We start from the raw sequence: 17,945 nt of genomic DNA, 5'->3' as shown, positions 1-17,945 counted from the left end.
GGCCGAGGATGCTCTGGGCTGGCAGGATGAGGCTGGGGACCTTCGGGATCTTGCTAATGCTTGTCCACGCGTCAGCAGCCTGTGAGTTTGGGCCCTTCCCTTACAGAGCCACGGGGATCGTCTGCAGGATGACCAAGCCCGCAGCATTGCTGTGTAAGTGCCTGCTCATGGGGCTGCGTTTCCCCCCTCTCCAGCAGGAAAAGTTAGTGATAGATCAGCCAAGTGAGGGGGTTTCTTGCTTCCCTGGCTCTCGTGGAAACTGTTTCTCTAGTAAGATGTATTCATATCTGCCTGGGAGCATGGGTTAAACCATGGGCACCTGAACTGAATATGCACAAATTCTCAAAGGAGCTAGAAAACAGTCCTCAGCTCCCCTCCTTAGTCCAAAGTTTGAGCAATGTTCCTTGTTGGGGGCTGGCGTGATGGAAGAGCTAGAGCAAATGTGTGTGTGATTTCTCACCTTGCTGCAATTTCACCTCTTGGGGTCAGTGTGCAGAAGGGGAGAAACGGGTTCTCTGCTGCTGTGGGTTTATTTGCAAGGATTTGGGGGCTCTGTGAGTGAGGGAAGAATAATTAGTGCTTCTGCAAAGGGTGGGAACAGCTCTGTCCCATCCCCTCCGACAGTGGTACATGCAGAGAAGGATGCTGAGCCAAACTAAGAGAGGGTATTTCTGTGAGGAAAACCTCCTGTACAAGTGTGTGCCTGAGGCTGAGGCTGGAATGGGCTGGATAACTTTAGGAAAACAGGTACAGAAACTTCAGTCTCAGAATTTTTCCTATGGAGACCCAACAGCTGACTGCAATACAAGCAAGCAGCAACACAGCAAAGCACTGGGGTAAAGTCAACAGCTTGTGCGGTGTGAGGGCAAGCACAGCCTCGACCTTTCCAAAATCTGCCCCTAAGGTGCAGGTGAGGTGTGTGAAAGCTGGGCTTGATTCCCTGGAAACAGCCCTGCCGGTGACTGTCGAGCCACACATGCTGCTGTCCCCAGCTGCCACCAGCTGTTAAAGTTAGGACTTGGTTGTGGTTTTTTTTTTTTTTAATTTATTCTGAAGCTACTGCTAGTGCTTCCTTAGTCTAATGGAAATGCCTTGCATAAAACTCTTCTGTAGTGCTTTAATCCAGGGTGCGGACCCGACTTTGCAGCCAGGAGAGACTGCAGTTTGATCTTTGCCCTTTTCTTCCACTGACAGTGAACCAGGAAACAGCGCAGGTCATTCAAGCAGCATTCAGAAATGCCAAATTCTCAAATATCACCGGGGAAAGGTCCATGCGGCTCCTCGGCAAGGTGGCTTACGAGCTGACCAAGTGAGTATCTCTGTCTCTGTGCCAGGGGAGGTGCAGGCTGATGGAGAGGAACGGAAGCTAGCTTTGGAGAGAGCTTTGATCCAGCAATTCCTGGTGAAAGCAAAGGTCTGGACCAGGGCAGACACATTTTCCGATCTATGCCTTGCAGACAATTTGCACATTAAGGTTTAAGCTGCCGATGTATTATTTAAGAGCTTTTCCAACTCAGTGGGCAGACAGCGAGGCAGTGCGCAGAGCAAATCTCTGACAGTGGGGATGGGGAGCTCTGTCCCTGCGGGCTGGAGCTCCTGGGGCCCGTCGCTGACAGATGGAGCCGGTGGCACATTGAGTGGCAGAGGGGACCCCGCCGGAGCCACCCTTGTCAGCAGGATGTCACTTGGCCAGGCTTTGTGACAAACAAGGCTGGGTTTCGCTGTGTTACTAACTTTTATTTGGGGACAACAAATGCAATGATGCAAACGCAGGACGGATTTCCTGCTGTGACTGCGGCTGACACAGAGCACCGCAATACAGCGGAGTTGTTTCTGCAGGGTGTTGCTCCGTGTTTCCTGTTCCCCCCCTCGCCTCATCTGAACATCACAGGGGAGGAGCAGCGCACCGAGGCTGGGCGAAAGCACCATTGCCCTTGTGCGTGGCCCCTGTGATTTGCAAAAGCTCCTGAGCGCTTCCCCGAGTTAGCACAGGCCCCTTAGAGACCCCAAATCCTCAGGAGCAAGCCTGTCTTGCCTGGCCACAGAAAACAGCCCCGGGGTTGGGGACAAACTGGGTTTCTGTTGTTTGTAGCATCCAGGTCAATGACTTGTCCATAGAGCAGAGTGAGGTGGAGCTCAAGGAGAACGATGCCATTCACATTGCCATTAAAAATGTGACGGCCTTCTTCAAAGGGACCCTGACCTACGGCTACGCCGGTGCCTGGTTGTAAGTACCCGGGGGCTGGCTGCTGCCGAGCACCACGGCCCCAGCTCCTGCCGCTGCCCACAGGCAGGACTGGCCCATGGCACGAGTTGAGGCGGAGGGGCTGCGCTCCTCTGGCTCTCTAGCAATGGCAGCATTGCTTACTGCCTGAGCAAGGCAAGGTTTTACACACCAGCAGTGCTGCTTAGCCCCACCACTGCTCTTCTTGCCTTGCTTTCTGCCTTTCTGTCTGCACCATCACCCCTTGCGTGAGGAGACAAGATGGCCAAAGCGCACAAGTCGACTTCTTCCCTCCCCTTTGTTGCTCTATTAACTTTGAGTGGGGAAAAAAGGGGCTTAATGCTCCCGTTCGCCTAAGTGCCGCTAAGGCAGTGGTTTGCAATGATTTAAAGCCAGAGTATTTGATATGGGCTGCTGCGTGCTGGGGTTTTGCACACCACAGTGCAAGGACTGATGTGAGAGGAGTTATAAAACCCACCCGCAGCTGATGTGCGGTCAGGGAGAAGCTGCTCCCAGCACAGGTTGCTAAATGTCCTCTCTTCTGCCATTACAGTTTGCAGCTTTTTCATTCAGTTGATTTTGAAATCGAGTCTTCCATTGATCTCCAGATAAACATTAAACTGAGTAAGTAACAGCTGGGGATCGCTAGCTGCGGGGGATCTTTGTGTGCGTGCTTCCTCCAGAGCAGCAGGTTGGACTGGGTGGTGGGCAGCGAGACCGGGCTGGCTCTGCTCACCTCTGTGGGGATCGGACAGCATCTGGAGGCTGGAAGTAGGTCTCTGCCGCCCTGTGCACACAGGCTAGGAGACAATGTGGCCCTCAAAGACCTCATGGTTTTAACAGACCAAGCAGAGGAAGCTGGTACAAATAATTTCAGCAAAGTTATGCTGATTTACACCAGCAGCAAGTGAAGAACGGTCTGGCCTTCTGAACTGTCTTTAGGACCGGCTTTTCATCTCCTGCTGCTCAGGATGACTTGAAGAAAACATGGGGATGTTTCAAAAGAGCGAGCCAAACGAGGGCTTTCGTGCAGGAGGTTTGAACATCCTAATAGTCCACTTTTTCAACTCTCTCCAGGTGTGGCCAAGGTGTGCTCTGGGAAATGAATCCTCTTCCTTGGGAAAGTCAATAGACTTAGACTAGAAAGGGACAGAGGCAAACTACACTCCTCCACCTCGTATAAGGGATGAGAGGGACGTGGGTTATCACATGTGCCTCACAATACATTTTCCTGCCTCAAAAGGGGGAGGAGCAGCACGAAGCTCTCAATGACAGTATATTGCCATTTCCAAGCTTTTTGCAGTATGACTTAATTCCCTCCCCACTCTGGTTTGTGGGTTGCACATACTGCAACCATCTCCTGGGTGATGTTAGGGGACAACCGAGCCCCTGATGATAGGAGCTAGCGAGGTGGGCAGGTATCCAAATGAAGTGTGAAGAAGGGTGTCCGGTAGACTTGCTCGGCTGGAGCTGTGAGCAGAAACCCTCCATCCAGGTGCCAGGTAGCCCCATCTGCCCTGACTTTGCAGGGTCCTGAGTCTTTTGGAAACATCCCCTTGGAGGTGTGGGGAACTCGAGGCTGCTCCTCTGCAGTGATTCCCTGCTCCTGGTCTCCAGTGTCTGCAAAGTGCACCCGTCTTCCTCGTCTCAGTAGCAAATTAGCTATTTTTTTTCTTTTTCTTTCATCCCGTGCAGTGTGCCAGAAGGACCAAGTGGCTGCCGATGCCTCGGACTGCTACCTGACTTTCCACAAACTGACGCTTCACCTCCAAGGAGACAAGGAGTGAGTCTGTTCCCCTTCAAAATCGGGCTTCACTTGCCCCACTGCTGGTCCCTGAGCACTTCAGCCCAAGTGTCACCCACCTTGGGGACTGCTGGGCAGTCCTTGACCGCGCTCCCTGTCTTACGCAGACCGGGCTGGCTGAAGCAGCTCTTCACAGATTTCATCTCCTTCACTTTGAAGCTTGTTCTCAAGAGCGAGGTAAGATCAGCCACTGCCTGTGGACAGAGGAAAGGTCAGTTTGTATGCTGCACACTCCTCTGCTCATGTATGCCCCCAAGATAATAGCAATATAATTTTAGTGCTTGTGAAAAATAAGACAAATAAATAGAATCCACAAAAAAAAAACAGCTTGGAGGAGGTGGGAGGTTGCGCTGACACTGGGAACTCTGATGGTGCCGGACTCTGACCAACAGCCCCCAGATCTCACCATGAGGCCCAGCTCTGCTCCACAACCCAAAATCCTACCCTCCGCCTTCAGTTTTTCCCTTCTTTTCCTCTTTAGGTGTGCAACGAAATCAATTTTCTTGCCCAGGTACTGGCAAATTTTGTACATGATTTAGCAGGTAAATATCCTTGTTTTTTCTGCTTTCTTTTTTTATGTGCAACTTCAGACATTTGAGCCCCAGCGGGGCAGTAGCCACATCCATCAAAAAAGTCCTTTGAAAATGTGTATGGGATCCCAAGCCCTCAGACAACAGCAAAATAAACCTTAACAATGTTATGCTTTGAATTTTCTGCATCAGGTTGATTTTTAAGGGTGATTGCACTGGTTGAAAGACACACTTCAGTTCATAAGGTACTTCTCCTTCATTACGTAATGACCAGAGGTGCAGGATAGGTGCAGAAGGACTGATGTTAGCTAGAACAGGAGCATGCATTGGAGTATTTGGGCTGAGATATTGCAGCATCTGTATCTGCCTGCTGCAGATTTTCCCATGCTTCCCAGTCCCAAATATCAGGGAAAAGGAGCAGAATGTAAAACTAAGAGTAATTACCCCTATTTCCCAGTGGAGAAACTGAGTCAGTGAGCAGCAGCAGGATCGGCACTAGCATCCAAAGGAGTGGGACCCCCCAGGCCCATCCCCGTGTTCTTTTAGAGCTCCGGGTCACCTTCTGCAGAAAGTCCTAAAAGCAACTCTTAAGCTCTGCTTAAGGTCCTGTTTCTGGTGTGAGGTTTTTGTGTTTTATTCCCGCAGCAAATTTTGTCCGGGATAAGGATATCAGCGTTGATATCTCCCTTGCATCAGTTCCTTTAATAAAAGCAAATTACCTAGAATCACATCACAAGGTAAAGTAACCCGGGCTGCTCAGAGATGAAAGGTTTTCTGGCGATGATGTTCGCTGGAAGGCTGGGAGGGGTCGGTCCCTTTGCTGCCATGCAGTGCTGCTGCGCTGCAGCCAAAGGTAAGTTTGCAGCGTGGGCTGATGCCAGCCTCTTGCCCAGCTGAGCAGCTTGCTCTCTGCTCTGTGTCCAGCCAGCCAGGCCTTCGCCTTGCAACGAAAATGCAGGTATTGACATTTTGTCCTGTCTCCCTGCTGCTTATCATGGCCAACACGCTTGCTTTCCTTTAAAGGGCCTTGTCCTGTACAAGAACTACTCTGATGTCTTCAGTGACTCTGTTTTCTCCCCGTCACTGCTGACCGAGTCCCGAATGCTCTACTTCTGGCTGTCTGAACACATCCTCAACTCTCTGGCTTCGGCAGCTTTCTTAGATAAGCGCCTGGTGTTGACCATCAGAGGGGAGCAGTTGCAGGTGACTATTTCAGGGCTGGTTCCCTCCTTACCTCATACATCATATTTTGGGGAGAGAGTAAAAAATTCTCTAAGCACTGTTTTTTGGTGAGAGCTAGTTTCTGCAGAAGACAGAAATCTATAGTCAGTCACTACATGTGATCCTGGTCAGAAATTGGTACCTTCTTAGCAAGTATGTGTTACCAGGTAGTGTTATCCCTTAGAGCGATAATACCAGCTGATAGAAAACTTGTCTTCCGAGTTGTAAAGTGACGTGATTTTCTGTGGGAGTACTGAGGTAGAAAGGGAGTGGACTCAAGAGGAACTCAGCCATGCCTCTGACCTGGCCACAAGCCACACATCAGCTCTGGCCCATCCAGCCTGCATCAGGGCTAACCATAACCTCCTCTTTCATTTTTCTACAATCTGTTTCTGGTTTGTTTCTGAAGGCGCTGTTTGAAATGGAAGACACAGAAGCGCAGCGGAAGGCGGTACAGACGGTAACTGCATTTTATGTCAAACGGGGAACTTTTCAAATGGATTCTGTTGCATTGTAATGTCTCGTGTCCTTCCCTCAACAACTCAAGAGTCTTGGGTGGGGCTGATGGGGAAAACCAGGGGTGGATGGAGAAACCGTTGTGCTTTGCAAGGAGGATTTCTCCACCCTCCATGCTGGCACAGCTTCCTTGAAACTCAGCTGAGTTATTGGGCTTGTGTGAACTGGAGGAGGAATTAGGGACTACAAAGGGGATGCAGCTGTGTGGAAAGTTGGCATGAAATTGGGATGTGGTAGGGAAAAAGCCTGACTCTTCTGTTGCTCCTTATTTGACCAGATTTTTCAAGGCACCTCCTATAATGACTCTGTGGCCAAGGTGTGGAGTCTCGCCCATCCCCAAATCTCTCTTCAGCCTGAAGGGACAGTCGTTAAGTCCTTGGTAGCAGTGGAGGTCAGCATCTTTCCCCTGGGAGAAGAGCCCCTGATGGTTCTATACATGGAGAAGGTCAGTTCTTGCTTCTGACCTTGGGACAGGCTCTGTCCTAAGTCTGGATGACTCCTGGTGCTCAGGGACAGTAATGGCAGGGAGCCCTTTGGGAAGGGGCTGGTGGCTAAACCATGGGAGGTGGAGAAGGCATATCAGTTCTTTTTAACACTCCCATCTCTTCCCTCGACATTGGAGGCTGGGAATGATGATAGTGACCGTTTAGGCTCAACGCCTCCTCTATTAGGCCAGCCCATCACTGGTGTGCAAGGTGGTAAGCGCAGCACTTGAAAGCTCTGATGAGCCCCCATTAACCTGTATCGGAAACAGTGAAACTCCTTTAGCTGAGGTATTTTAGGAGAGAATGAAGGCACCATGGGAATATATTTATTTTGAAATCTCCTCGTTCCCAAATTCTAGCTCAAATTCTTCTCAAATTCTAGCACTTAGAGGATGGCTATCTCTGAAATGAAGATACAGCTCTGATGAATGAGAAGCTCAAAATGTAACCTTTTCCTCTATGTATGCCTGTATGAAAGTTCCTGCTTACACTGTGTTTTACCCCAAACTGCTTTATACTGAATCTAAGAAGGCAGAAAAAACAAATGCCAACAGCCTTGCTGTCTCGGGTAACATCACAAGAAAGCAGTATGTTTGTCCAGCCTTGCAATTATGGGCTGGTATGGACACTAAACACTGCACAAAAGCAAGTCCCTGCCTGAGGGTAGACCAGAGTCTTTAATTTAAAGGTTAAACTGTAATCGAGAATAATTCCCTCCTGCCCTCTGCAAGTATCCCACGTGAGCAGGGTGCTACGGGGAAATATGCACGGCTGTTTTTTGTGCTCCAGGTGATATCTTGAAACAAATTTCTGGTAGGACTGCAGGAGCACTGAACTAGAGGTGGTCCCTAAAATCATGGCTCTCAGGATGTGATCTGCTCCTGGCCTGCCGGACCCTTGGTTGTGACCTGCAACTGGATCACAAAATGTTCCTTTTAACAAACGTTTGCATAGAAGCAAAAGCGAGCAAATGAGCCTAAATGGCCAGAATTCAGAGATTGCTTTCTTTTTTAATTTGGTTATAAATTAAAACACTATGGTAAGACTACTTGTGGTAGCCCTGGCTACCCTGGGGCTGGCCTCTCCACATCCAGTCTGATGATCTTTCATGTTGAGATGGATGGTCATTGGGAAACAACACCCTACGTAACCATTTCCTTCCTTATGCAGGATTTGGTTCACAAAATGGTAAAAGCATCAGTCCTGTGGATAAGCCAGTCTAGAGCCCCACAGGCTGAGGCTGTGGGCATCACGGAGGAGTTTGTTGCATGCAAATGGAGAAGTAAAATGCCAACCTTCTCTAGTAATATCTGGAGGTAAAGCCAGAAGGATGTTGAACTCTGGGTCATAGAAAGTAAATCAGAATTTCCAAATGCAACTCCCTGCTATAAGGCAAGATGTGCTACAACTCAACTCTGCCATTCACCTCTGTGCAGGAAATCACGGTCACTATCCAAGCTGCCTATGTGGAAAAGAAACTCATTTTGCACCCTTTGGACTCCAGGTTGGTACTGTGGTCTCTTGTGGGTTTCATTGCCTGAGAGCAGCACAAAAAGAGGATCTCTGCAGCCCTGAGTGACCTTTTTCCCCCCTTTTTCCTTCCCTTCAGGATAGAGTTTAAAGTCTTTAAATGCACAGCTGATCCAAGTGGGGTAAGCCCTAAGAAAGTATTCTCTAGGCCATTTGTGGCTAAATGATGTCTTTAAAACCTTTTTGTATGAATTTTCTGGCTTTCAGAATGACCCATCCGTAAGAAACTTCCTGCAGACAATGATCTCGGTTGTCGGGATCCCAGAAGTGCTTTCAAGTGAGTTTTCCCTTTGGGGAAGTGCCAACCTACTCCATAAAGCGTCAAACATCAGATCTCCTAAACCTAAGCACTGAAAAAATACATCAATAACCCTGAGAGCTGGGGGGGGAACCACATTACTGATGCGAATTTCTGCTGGATTCACTTGGGGAATGGGGAACCCTTTGTAAATGGCTAGGACAAAGGAAAAGTGAGTTTTCCGTCAGGCCAAAGGTCGTGGGGCATTGAGGCACAATTAGCTTTTGGCAACAGGCAGACAAGGTCACAGTACATGATGAGCAGCAAGCCAGGATGGCCGTACCTGTAACTGGATGGGTTTACTGATTCTGTAGGGATCGAACCAGCTTTGACTTCACTGATGAACAGCAAAGGGCTTAATCTATTTGAGATCAGAAATCCTGAGATCATCACAAGAAAGGTAAGCAGAGTTCAGAAATACCTGGCTCTCAAAGCCCTTCTTGGGAGTGTGGCGTAAACTAATATAATATTTTTCTTTTTTCTCCTCCCTTTTTAGGGATACATAATTGTACAACTTGACTTTAGCTTCCCGAATCATTTGCTTCTTGATTTTCTTGAGAAAATATTATAGAGCTGATCTCTATTCATAAAGGAGTATAGGAACTTGTGTACAAACAGAAAGATTGTGTGTGAACCAATTAAAAGAAGAGCGGATTTAAATCACCTTCGGTTGAATTTTCTTCCCTTTTCCTGAGAAACGCTCCAGTTTCTGTGCAATTGTACTTCTACAGAGCCTTTCCTCTGCAAAGATCTTGAAGTCTGCACCTCTACGCACCCTACTTTTTCAGGATCTTTAAAGGACTTGTGTGCTTAGGGGTAAGGGTTGGACTCTTGAAGTGCATGGGTTCTGGGTTAGCACTCATGGGAGGCAGCAGAAATGGGCTTTGCCCACCTTTTGGCATCTCTGTTGTTATGTTTTGGAAACATAGCACCTTTTGCGCTGATCCTGCGTTTTGTTTCTACCATGAGCCAAAAGGCTCCTGATTTTGACAGACTTCAGCAACTCAAATGACATTACCAAACTCCAAGTAAGCTCAGAACCAGTTATGCTAAAAGACCTGGGTATGGCTGAAAAAAGTAAATGGGACGTGAATTTACAGCGCAGTACAGTAACGGAGAGCTCTTGTGTCCTGGGTACTTTATTTAGAGAGCCTGTAGACTCTGTGTAGAGCTCTAGGCAAATTGTTATGCCCACGTTGTTGGGACAGTGGGAGCAAACTTGAGAAAAGCAATAAAAATGATAAGAAAGCCAAAGAGATTATAAGAGAAAGTGTAAGTAAGTGTCTAGTCAGACAGCAGGTTCCTGTTCCTTTCTACTACAGTGCAATAATTTATCTGAAGTGGCTCAGTTATTTTCCTGTACCAATTCATGCTTCCCTTTTTTTAAATGTCTTTTCACTTGGAAGAGATCTCAGGTGACAAATCTGAGACTGTCATGGTGATCACATTAACAAAGGCAGAGGATGATGTTCTCCTCCCATACAAAGCAGTATTAAAGTTGGGGCTTCCACAAAGAGCCCTTCGAGGCTGGTAGCAGGATGGCCTCAGTTTCTCGAGCTCCCTGGGCATGGTGGTTTCTCCCTCCGCATTCCCATGGATGTCCTCCCCAGGGAATCAGCCAGGCCCCTCTGACCTGCTCCTCTCCCACCCTCAATGCCACAGGCCACCGACCTCCCCCAGCACTTCCTTGCTCCGACTGCTGGGTTTAACATGTCTTCAGTGGTCATGGTGCCAAGGCTGGTGGAGGAGAAGGTCAGGGCACATGGAGTGGGCTGAGCTTACAGGTTGCTCCATGGCAGCCAAGGAAGGTTTATCTTACTGGGTCTCAATCAGCCGTGTCCATGACAGCAGGAGCCAAGTGGTGCGAAAGGTGTGACACCATGGGGTGGCCAATGGTGGCCTTGAAGAAGCCCTGGTGTAGTGGGCAACTTTCCATCTCCCTTCCCACCCTGTTTCCACCACTGCCTCTGCTGGCTATTTCAGTACCGGCCGAGGGCTTGTCCGTGCTCCCTCCTGCTCTAAAGCCACCAATGCCAAGGTGGAATTTTCCCTCTCGGCATGGCAACATCTGCTGAAGACCATGGGAAGTGGCTTCTGTCAAGCCAGGGCGCTCTGGTCCTCCTGAATGACATCCCACTAGAGTGATGAGCATTAATAAAAAGGAAATGGCAGAAAAAATGCCTTTTTTCTGCCTTGGAGATGCCTTGCCCCACCGGGGGGAAGGTGTCTGCTGGGGACATTCAGTGGTGACAGGCTGTCGGGGCTAGGCAAGACAGCTGCCCTTGCGTGGGGGAGCAGGGACTCAGCTGAAGGGGGGAAGAAGCAGGAAAGCGGCCAGTGGACCCCCAGAGGGTCCTGAGCTGCCCCCCCCTCCCCCGGCTCCCTGTGGGGCTGCAGCACCCACCACAAAATGGTGGCCAAGACCCCGCCGGGCGCTGAGGGGCGCCGCGAGCCCCTCCACGAAATGGCGGCCCAGCCCCCGAGCCGGGCGCTGAGGGGCGCCGCCGGGCCCGCGCCTCGCCGAGCCTGGCGCGGAGCCGACGCCGCGGTCCCACGTGCTTTCCCGGCAAAGCCGCTTCGCTGTCGGGCGGTTTCGGTTTCGAGGCGGTCGCGGTGGGGCGATCCTGAGCTGCCGCCGCCGGTGTTGCAGCAGCGCGGCGGGAGGGACAGCCAGCCGGGTGAGTGCCGCGGGAGGGTCTCCCCAGGCGGAGGCGTCGTGCTGGGGCATCCCATGAGGGTTTAGATTTGGGGGGAACTGGGAGTCTGGCTGCGCCCTTTGCTTCCCCATGTTCAAGTCTAAGGTTGAAAGCGTTGTTGGAGGTGACTTTGCTCCCAGGTGCCGGGAGCAAACCAGTATCGCAGCTTTTATTAGCTGGAGCGATGTATAGGAGTCTGTCAAAGATGAGATTGGGGATTTTTAGGCATAGAATTGCTAGTTTGGCCATAAAGGGGTTGTGTTGGTAGTGCTGCGACAGCTTCTGGTCTGGTGGAAACACCAGTGGGAGGTGTGGTGGGCCAGATCCAGGCAGGGAAGGTGGCAAAATGGGGCAGAGCATGGCAGTGGGCGCTGCCCATCGCCTCCCCAGCAGCTCCTTGCTACCCACGGTCCCCTCCATCCACCCCTAGTTCTCTCAGAGCTCCCCCCATCCCCTGCGCCGTGCTCGAGGCAAGACAACCAGCAAGCATTTCTATCCAGAGATGTGGGTGTTGCTGGACCTGGTTAGTTTTTTTTTCTGATAAATTTTGAAACAGTGCTGTGTGCCATCTTGCCTTGTCTGGGACTCAGCTGCAGGCTGCATCTGGTTTTCCAACATAGCTTCTCTGGCATCTCGAGAAATATTAATAATATTTCATTGTTTGTGGCACCCTATCTGGCTAGATCTGGAGATCTCTGTGCACACAGTTATATCTAGAAACCTGGGATTTTTCCTCAAATCATTCGCATCTACTACATTCTCACTTAAACCTTGTCCCCATTCCAAAGGAAAGGCAGGTTGCTTTTTTCTCTTAGATATAATGGAAACGGTAAATAAATATTTTGCCATGTGCCAGAATAATCAGACCAATGCATATAAATAAAAAATACTCCCATTGCAAGAGCCTTAACCACAACCAAGTCAGGGTTTACACCAGTGAGAGTGTTTTCCCAAGTCCCATTTCTTTGGACCACTCCCCAAAAGCTTTACCTAAATTATCATCCAGCTATAGATTTTAGAATAGGATAACACTCTTCTGCTGTTCTGATTCGGTATTTTTGCTCATTTCACTGTTTTTACCATGGATGAGTTGCAGTTGGGGAATTCCTAGCTGTTTTTACTTTCATTTTGCTCTGTCTTTTGCTTATCAGGTCCCAAAAGGCACCGAAGGGCTGTGTGCCTCAAGAGAGAGGTGGGTTAGCAAGTGAAGACATCAGAGCAGTGGACATTGTACCCCAGCTCCTTTGATTTGTGACCCCCACTTTGTTTTCGGTGCCGCTGCTCTGTTTCTGGGCTTTCGGTAATTAGCGTGCGCTCCTCAGAGCATGCAAGAAGTTGGTAGGTTTGCAACAGGGAGCTTCACATTTCGGTTTTATTTTTCGTGGCTGGGAATGGCGTGAATGCCAAGTTGGGGAGGGGAGGCAAGGCGTATTTTTGCAGTGTGTTTTAATGGCGTTTCTGCATTTGAAGGGCGGTGGCAAGGGTCAAGGCTCAGAAGTTTTCTGGCTCTTCTTGGGAGGTTTTTGTGCTTCATTTCGAGCTCAGAGGCATTTTACTGTAGGTCGCTGCCCATTGTTTCTGGTGGTCTGATTTAGCAGAGCAGTACTAGTATAGGAGCTGTGCAGTATCGCGTGAGCTTTCATCTAGCCTTTCAGTGTTTTGTTCTTGAATATGCGTCTTTAATTATTTCATATGAGTCTACCCTTTGCCTTTCAGTCTTCATTGGCATTAAGGTCTGATTATTTATTTTTTTAATGTGGTCTTATTAAGTAGGTAGTTCTTGGTCATCAGGGGAATAAAGTCAGGGCATTGCTGTCTACAGGTTTCTGTTTTTTGGCTGGAGAAATGTGAAATGATGGTCCCTAAAGGTTGACTGAGCAGGCTACTGGGAAATGAAGTTTGTTTTCCGGGAAGCCCTGTTATTTTGCAGTTTGTTTAAATTAGAAATGTTTAAATGTTTTCTTTTAAGCTGTCCAGTTAATTGGAAAAGTGAAACATTGTTTCTTTTGTTGTTAATGTGTGTGTTACTATTAGCATTCTTTATGTATAATTGATAATATAAAATGAATTCCATTATAAAACATTTTGAATGAAAAGTTGCAGAGTCCTTTCCAGTAAGGCCCAGAGTTTCAGTTTTTGGCATCACGGAAGTGGCTTGAGGAGAACACTGGTTCTGGTTAAGCCCAATTTTCTTAGCATTTCACCAGGAACTTCTTTGTTGTTCTTGTTAGAATAGTGAATGAGAGGCATTAGAGAATTTTTACAAACTGGGGGTTTTACTCACAATTTGATGGATCCCAGAGCTGCCTCACTTCATGTAACGCATCCTGAAAGCTTGATCTGGAAGGGGAACCTGCGTAGAGTCTTTCTTGCAGTGATACTGTATTATAACAGTATATGGTGATGCTGCATGATAACCAACTTGTGACATGGTTTTGACCTGAAGAGTCAGAGATTGGTAAAAGAGTGTATAGTATCACCAGCTTTGCTCTTATCGGATGTCTGCTTGGCTGTTGGAGCGCAGGAACAGAAGAGACTGATTAGGCCCTTCCCATCCAGTCCTCTGCTGTAGCACTCACTCAGGTTGTATCCCTTTGCTGCATTAATTTGGCTCCATCTCAAAACATCCGAGGCTGTTCGAAGAGGCAGTACAGAGAGGGCAGAGAGTGCTGCTGGATTATGGGAGAAGGGGTATCCTCTTAAACATGAGCAGGATAAACATCTTGAGCAGTTTTACCTCCAGTGCTCCAACTTGGCGCCTGCTTTTTGTTTTGTCTTCAGCTTCTGGGTGCGTGCTATGCCCAGCAGCGATGTGGGGAGGTGATATTCTCTCCGTGCAGCGCGCCCCGTGGAGCGGCATGGCTCTGCTGTGAGATCACTCCAGCACAAGCATGACTTTCTGATGGATTAGGAGTTGTCTGTGCAGATGGGAAGGTCTTGGCTCTTTCCATCAGAGTGCTCTTCTGTCTTTGACTTCTGTTTTGAGTTCTTCCCTCGGCTCCATAGAAATCTCCCACTTTCCTCCTTGGCCAGGTCAAGAAGGCGGCAAAAATAAAAAGCCTGAAGGCCTGTGGCTCACTTTACTGTAGATACCTGAATGGTCAGTGCAGAGGAGAGCATGTCTGGGGAGTGAGGGCTGAACGCTAGAGAAGGTGGGCTCCGCAGCACGACTCCCCCATCCCTCCACCCTGGTAGTGGTGGAGTGGCTGCTGCTGTTGGGTTGGGAAGGTGTTTGCTCAGGAAATGGCAGTTACTGGGGAATGGCACTGTGTGCACCATCCCAACAGGATGCTTCCACTCAACAGCGTTACCGGCTTTTTGCTCAACTAGGTTGGTCACTGTCCCGTCCCCACCCCACATAAACTCGGGTGTTACAGCAACTGTGGGAATTTTTCCCACACCACACACAGTGCAGCAGTCTTGGGCCTGGAAGGACTGTCCCCTCTACATGCAAGACAGGTCGTTGGTGGGGACGTGGAGCATGTGGTTTGGGGGTAGTGTGGGGGCTGCTCCCTGTGGTTTCTATTTCTCAACCTTTCTGCAAACATGGTGATGGTAGTTGTAGTTGGAGCTGGCTTTCAACATCAGTGTAGGCAGCCGTCTGCCGGGGATAGCACAGTGGCACGGTCCTGATGCTGCTGTAGCCTGGGCTGGGGTCCTGCTGCAGGGTGTTTGGAGGCGTGCAGGATGGTAATGGCTTTCCTTGTCCCTTTCCCGCTGGTAGGTGTGGTTGGACACCAACCAGCACCAGCTGCAGTGCAGGGAGAAACAGTTCCCTTTGCCATCTCTTCTGAGAGGCGGGGGGGCTGGCACTGGCACTGGCGGTGTTTTCAGCCCCTTGCACCTGAAACTCTTTTGCAAGAGCTGTATAACCTCAGTGGATCAGCTTTTCACAGTTTTTCTGGTGTGACTGACTGCCTGACTTGAGCAAGCTGCTGCTTCTTCTGCATGAACTTCCACGGAGGGGCTAAGAGCAGCAGGTTGGCATAGAAGACCAGTTCAAGTCAGGCAGTGACACCAGGAAAGCTGTGATTCCCCTGAGGTGTTCTGTAAAGCCTGTCTTCACATGCATCTTAGGGCACAAGGCTTAGTCCCACATTTTCATCACACCAGTAGTGGATCCTCCAATGTCCACACTTTGTGGTCACTGCTGGTTTGAGTTGAGGTTGCTACCTAGAGATGAAAAGTTCCACAGCTGATCCCAGGATCAAAGGCAGAGCTTCTAGATCTGGGAGCCGTGTAATTGCCCGTGTACTTTCATATCTACGTCCTGCTCTGTTGTTATTATCCCTAGGCATCTGCACCGAGTGAGGCAACTGCATATAGGCATGCACCATATGTTGGGGTGTCACTGTGTGCTGAAACGCTGCCACTAGCAGATCAGTTCTTCATCAGGGTATGGAGCAGAAGCCACCTTTGCATTTGACAGCGGAGAGGAGGCTGACCACACAACAATGCAGGTAGGAGACTGTATGTGCACGGCTTTGCTGTGGGAAGGAAGTAAAAGTGGAGGGTGACATTGTCACCAAAGCAGAAATGAATTGTTCATCCCCACAAAATGAGCAGCAAGAACAGCTGCCTGAGCCCTTTGTGCAGGGAAATACCTTGCTCTTAGAGTCCTGTGCCTCCCCAGAGGTCCTGCTGCATGTGAAAGATACCCGAGATGTTATATTTGGCAGATGGCCACTGCAGTGATACAGACGTCAACAGAGCTTCTCCCTGGCTGATGCCAGAGAGACTGACTCCTGTTGTTTGCTCCTGTCCCTTGCAGTACCGCTGCATTAGGCACTGTGCAGACAAGCACTGTGGTCCTTGCACCACATAATGGCTGGGCTGGGATTTGCCACACGACCTGGTGAGAGTAAGGCAGATGAGAAATGCTGGGTTGGACCAAGGGGTAGAAAAGCAGATCAAGTAATCAAGGGCTGTGCTGGCTGCTCGACAGCAGGGCTGTGTGGATGAACATCTCACTCCTATGCCCATTGCTACCCTTTCTGGTTTCATCCCTCTAGCCTCCATTTCAGAATGATGATTTAGACCTGGAAGCAGCTGTAGCGAGCGCCCGCCCCCAGCTAGTGGAGTTCCTCAGTCACCATCTCGGCTGGCTGCTCACGACCTCCCGACGCTTTCTCCCAGGGGTGGTCCTGAATAGCCTGGATGGCATCACCGACCACAGAGAAAAAGTCTCAGTGCTTCTTGACCTGCTGGAAAAGGCTGGCCCTGCCACCTGGAAACAGTTTGCACAGTACCTCTGCATGGAGTGCGACCTCCCCCTGGATCTGGAGATACTGCTCATAAGTTCTGCGGGAGAAGGTAATGGAGATTGGGCCAGTTTCCTCTGTCTGTCTCCAAACACAGCCAACGCCTTGGCCCCCCATAGCCAACAGACCAGTCTAGGCAGTGAGACCACCAGCGCCCTCACTTGCGCGGTCAGTGCCTCGTCAGTGAGAGGTGGCAGTCCTCTCCGTGGCTACAAGCCAGGCAGCTGCAAGCCTTTTTAACCAAGCCACTTGGTTTAAAAAATGATCTGACTTTCCTTCTGGTTCACCCTGTCTGTCTTTCACCATAATCTCTGGAATAAGATCAGTCCCTCCAAAAATAGTTATTGCCAGCAAACAGCAATAGTTCACATTTTCAGACGTGCTTTTTCACCAGTTGTGCTACACCTTGCTGGTGTTGGTGGGCACTTTCTTGGCTCTTTCAATAAGGGTTGGCCTGATTTGAGGATGGAGGGTTCTGTGGATTTTGTGGGAACCTGCGTGGTTATATCATCTGGATTCCTGAATCGGAAGTGTCCCCGGGGCAAAGTCACTTTGCCCAGAGGAAGAATAGCGTTCTTGAGACACTAATTAAGCCTATTTGAAATGTGGGGAAAAAGGTGTGCTGTGCTGTAGGGATTCCTGATTGCTTTTTGTGAGAGTGGAGAGCATCACGATAGCTGTGAGAGAGAAAACATTGATGCTGTAGTAGCTCAGGTGTTTCTCGATGGCAATGATTTTCTTAATCAGAAAATTTAGCTTCAGTCTGTATTTCTTGGTGAGAAAGTTTATTTTGCCGAGTTTTCTCTTTCAGATTTCTTGAAGGTTTTGAAACTGCTGAAATTTGTTGTGGTATTTTTTTCTTGGAAGCACAACTTTCGGCTTAGAAATGTAAGTTGAGGTAAAAAAAAGTAGATATAAAAAGCCAAAACCAATAAAAATTGTACACCCCCTCTCCAATAAAGCTGAGATTAAATTTTTTGATAAATTTATTTGAAGAAGAAAAAGATACTACCTTTTTATTCCGTGGATTTTTAATTGCTATTTTTATTTTCCTGATCCAGAAAGGCAACAAATACAGAAGTCTTAAAATACTCACACCACAGGAAAACCACATCCCTATATCTCTCATTAGCAGTTGAACACAGCGGCTTTAGAGAGAATCATGTGATCCGTAAAGAGCGCCGTCAATACTCTTGTGTGTTACGTTCTAGACTATACACACAGTGTGCACCGCTCCCTTTTGTGAAAGGCTGTGTCACCAGCTAAGCTGTGCCTCTCCCTTACTGGATCACTTTATCTGGTTATTATTTTCTGTTAACATCCTACTTCACAAGAAGTCTTACACAGTGAGTCCTTCTCAACGGTACTGTCTTTCACGTC

At 49.0% G+C, this 17,945-nt stretch overlaps 2 protein-coding genes across 3 annotated transcripts in view; both read left to right on the top strand.

Moving 5' to 3' along the window:
• Window positions 1–9,862, top strand: CETP (cholesteryl ester transfer protein). 2 transcript variants are annotated; one of them, XM_076349574.1, is made up of 16 exons: window positions 1–153; window positions 1,195–1,309; window positions 2,093–2,227; window positions 2,778–2,848; window positions 3,920–4,007; window positions 4,136–4,205; window positions 4,510–4,570; window positions 5,204–5,295; window positions 5,582–5,761; window positions 6,189–6,239; window positions 6,573–6,740; window positions 8,217–8,284; window positions 8,390–8,432; window positions 8,518–8,587; window positions 8,923–9,008; window positions 9,105–9,862. In XM_076349574.1, exons 1-16 carry the CDS (start codon window positions 9–11, stop codon window positions 9,177–9,179), a joined length of 1,518 nt encoding a protein of 505 aa, XP_076205689.1. In that variant the 5' UTR covers window positions 1–8; the 3' UTR covers window positions 9,180–9,862. The 2 variants fall into 2 exon arrangements, with proteins under 2 accessions (XP_076205689.1, XP_076205690.1); XM_076349575.1 differs by lacking the exons at window positions 8,217–8,284; window positions 8,390–8,432; window positions 8,518–8,587; window positions 8,923–9,008; window positions 9,105–9,862 and adding an exon at window positions 7,951–8,203.
• Window positions 9,863–11,220: 1,358 nt separating this feature from the next.
• NLRC5 (NLR family CARD domain containing 5) overlaps window positions 11,221–17,945 on the top strand; it is a 60,991-nt gene continuing 54,266 nt past the window's right edge. Inside the window, exons 1-3 of the mRNA XM_076349573.1 lie at window positions 11,221–11,286; window positions 15,599–15,764; window positions 16,317–16,617. Coding sequence (XP_076205688.1) covers window positions 15,759–15,764; window positions 16,317–16,617 — 307 coding nt within the window. The 5' untranslated portion in view covers window positions 11,221–11,286; window positions 15,599–15,758. The remainder of the gene's footprint in view (window positions 11,287–15,598; window positions 15,765–16,316; window positions 16,618–17,945) is intronic.

Source organism: Aptenodytes patagonicus, chromosome 11 (assembly GCF_965638725.1).
Source record: "Aptenodytes patagonicus chromosome 11, bAptPat1.pri.cur, whole genome shotgun sequence".
Taxonomy (NCBI): domain Eukaryota; kingdom Metazoa; phylum Chordata; class Aves; order Sphenisciformes; family Spheniscidae; genus Aptenodytes; species Aptenodytes patagonicus.
Note: the sequence above shows the minus strand (reverse complement) of the source record. Positions and strands in the feature narration are given on the sequence as shown.

Bases quoted from the DNA above. Each gene is read 5' to 3' on its own strand.
- CETP (XM_076349574.1), top strand. From the start codon at position 9: ATGCTCTGGGCTGGCAGGATGAGGCTGGGGACCTTCGGGATCTTGCTA. The intron at 4,008-4,135 runs GTGAGTCTGTTC...TGTCTTACGCAG, and splicing joins CACCTCCAAGGAGACAAGGA to ACCGGGCTGGCTGAAGCAGC. The intron at 8,285-8,389 runs GTTGGTACTGTG...CCTTCCCTTCAG, and splicing joins TTGCACCCTTTGGACTCCAG to GATAGAGTTTAAAGTCTTTA.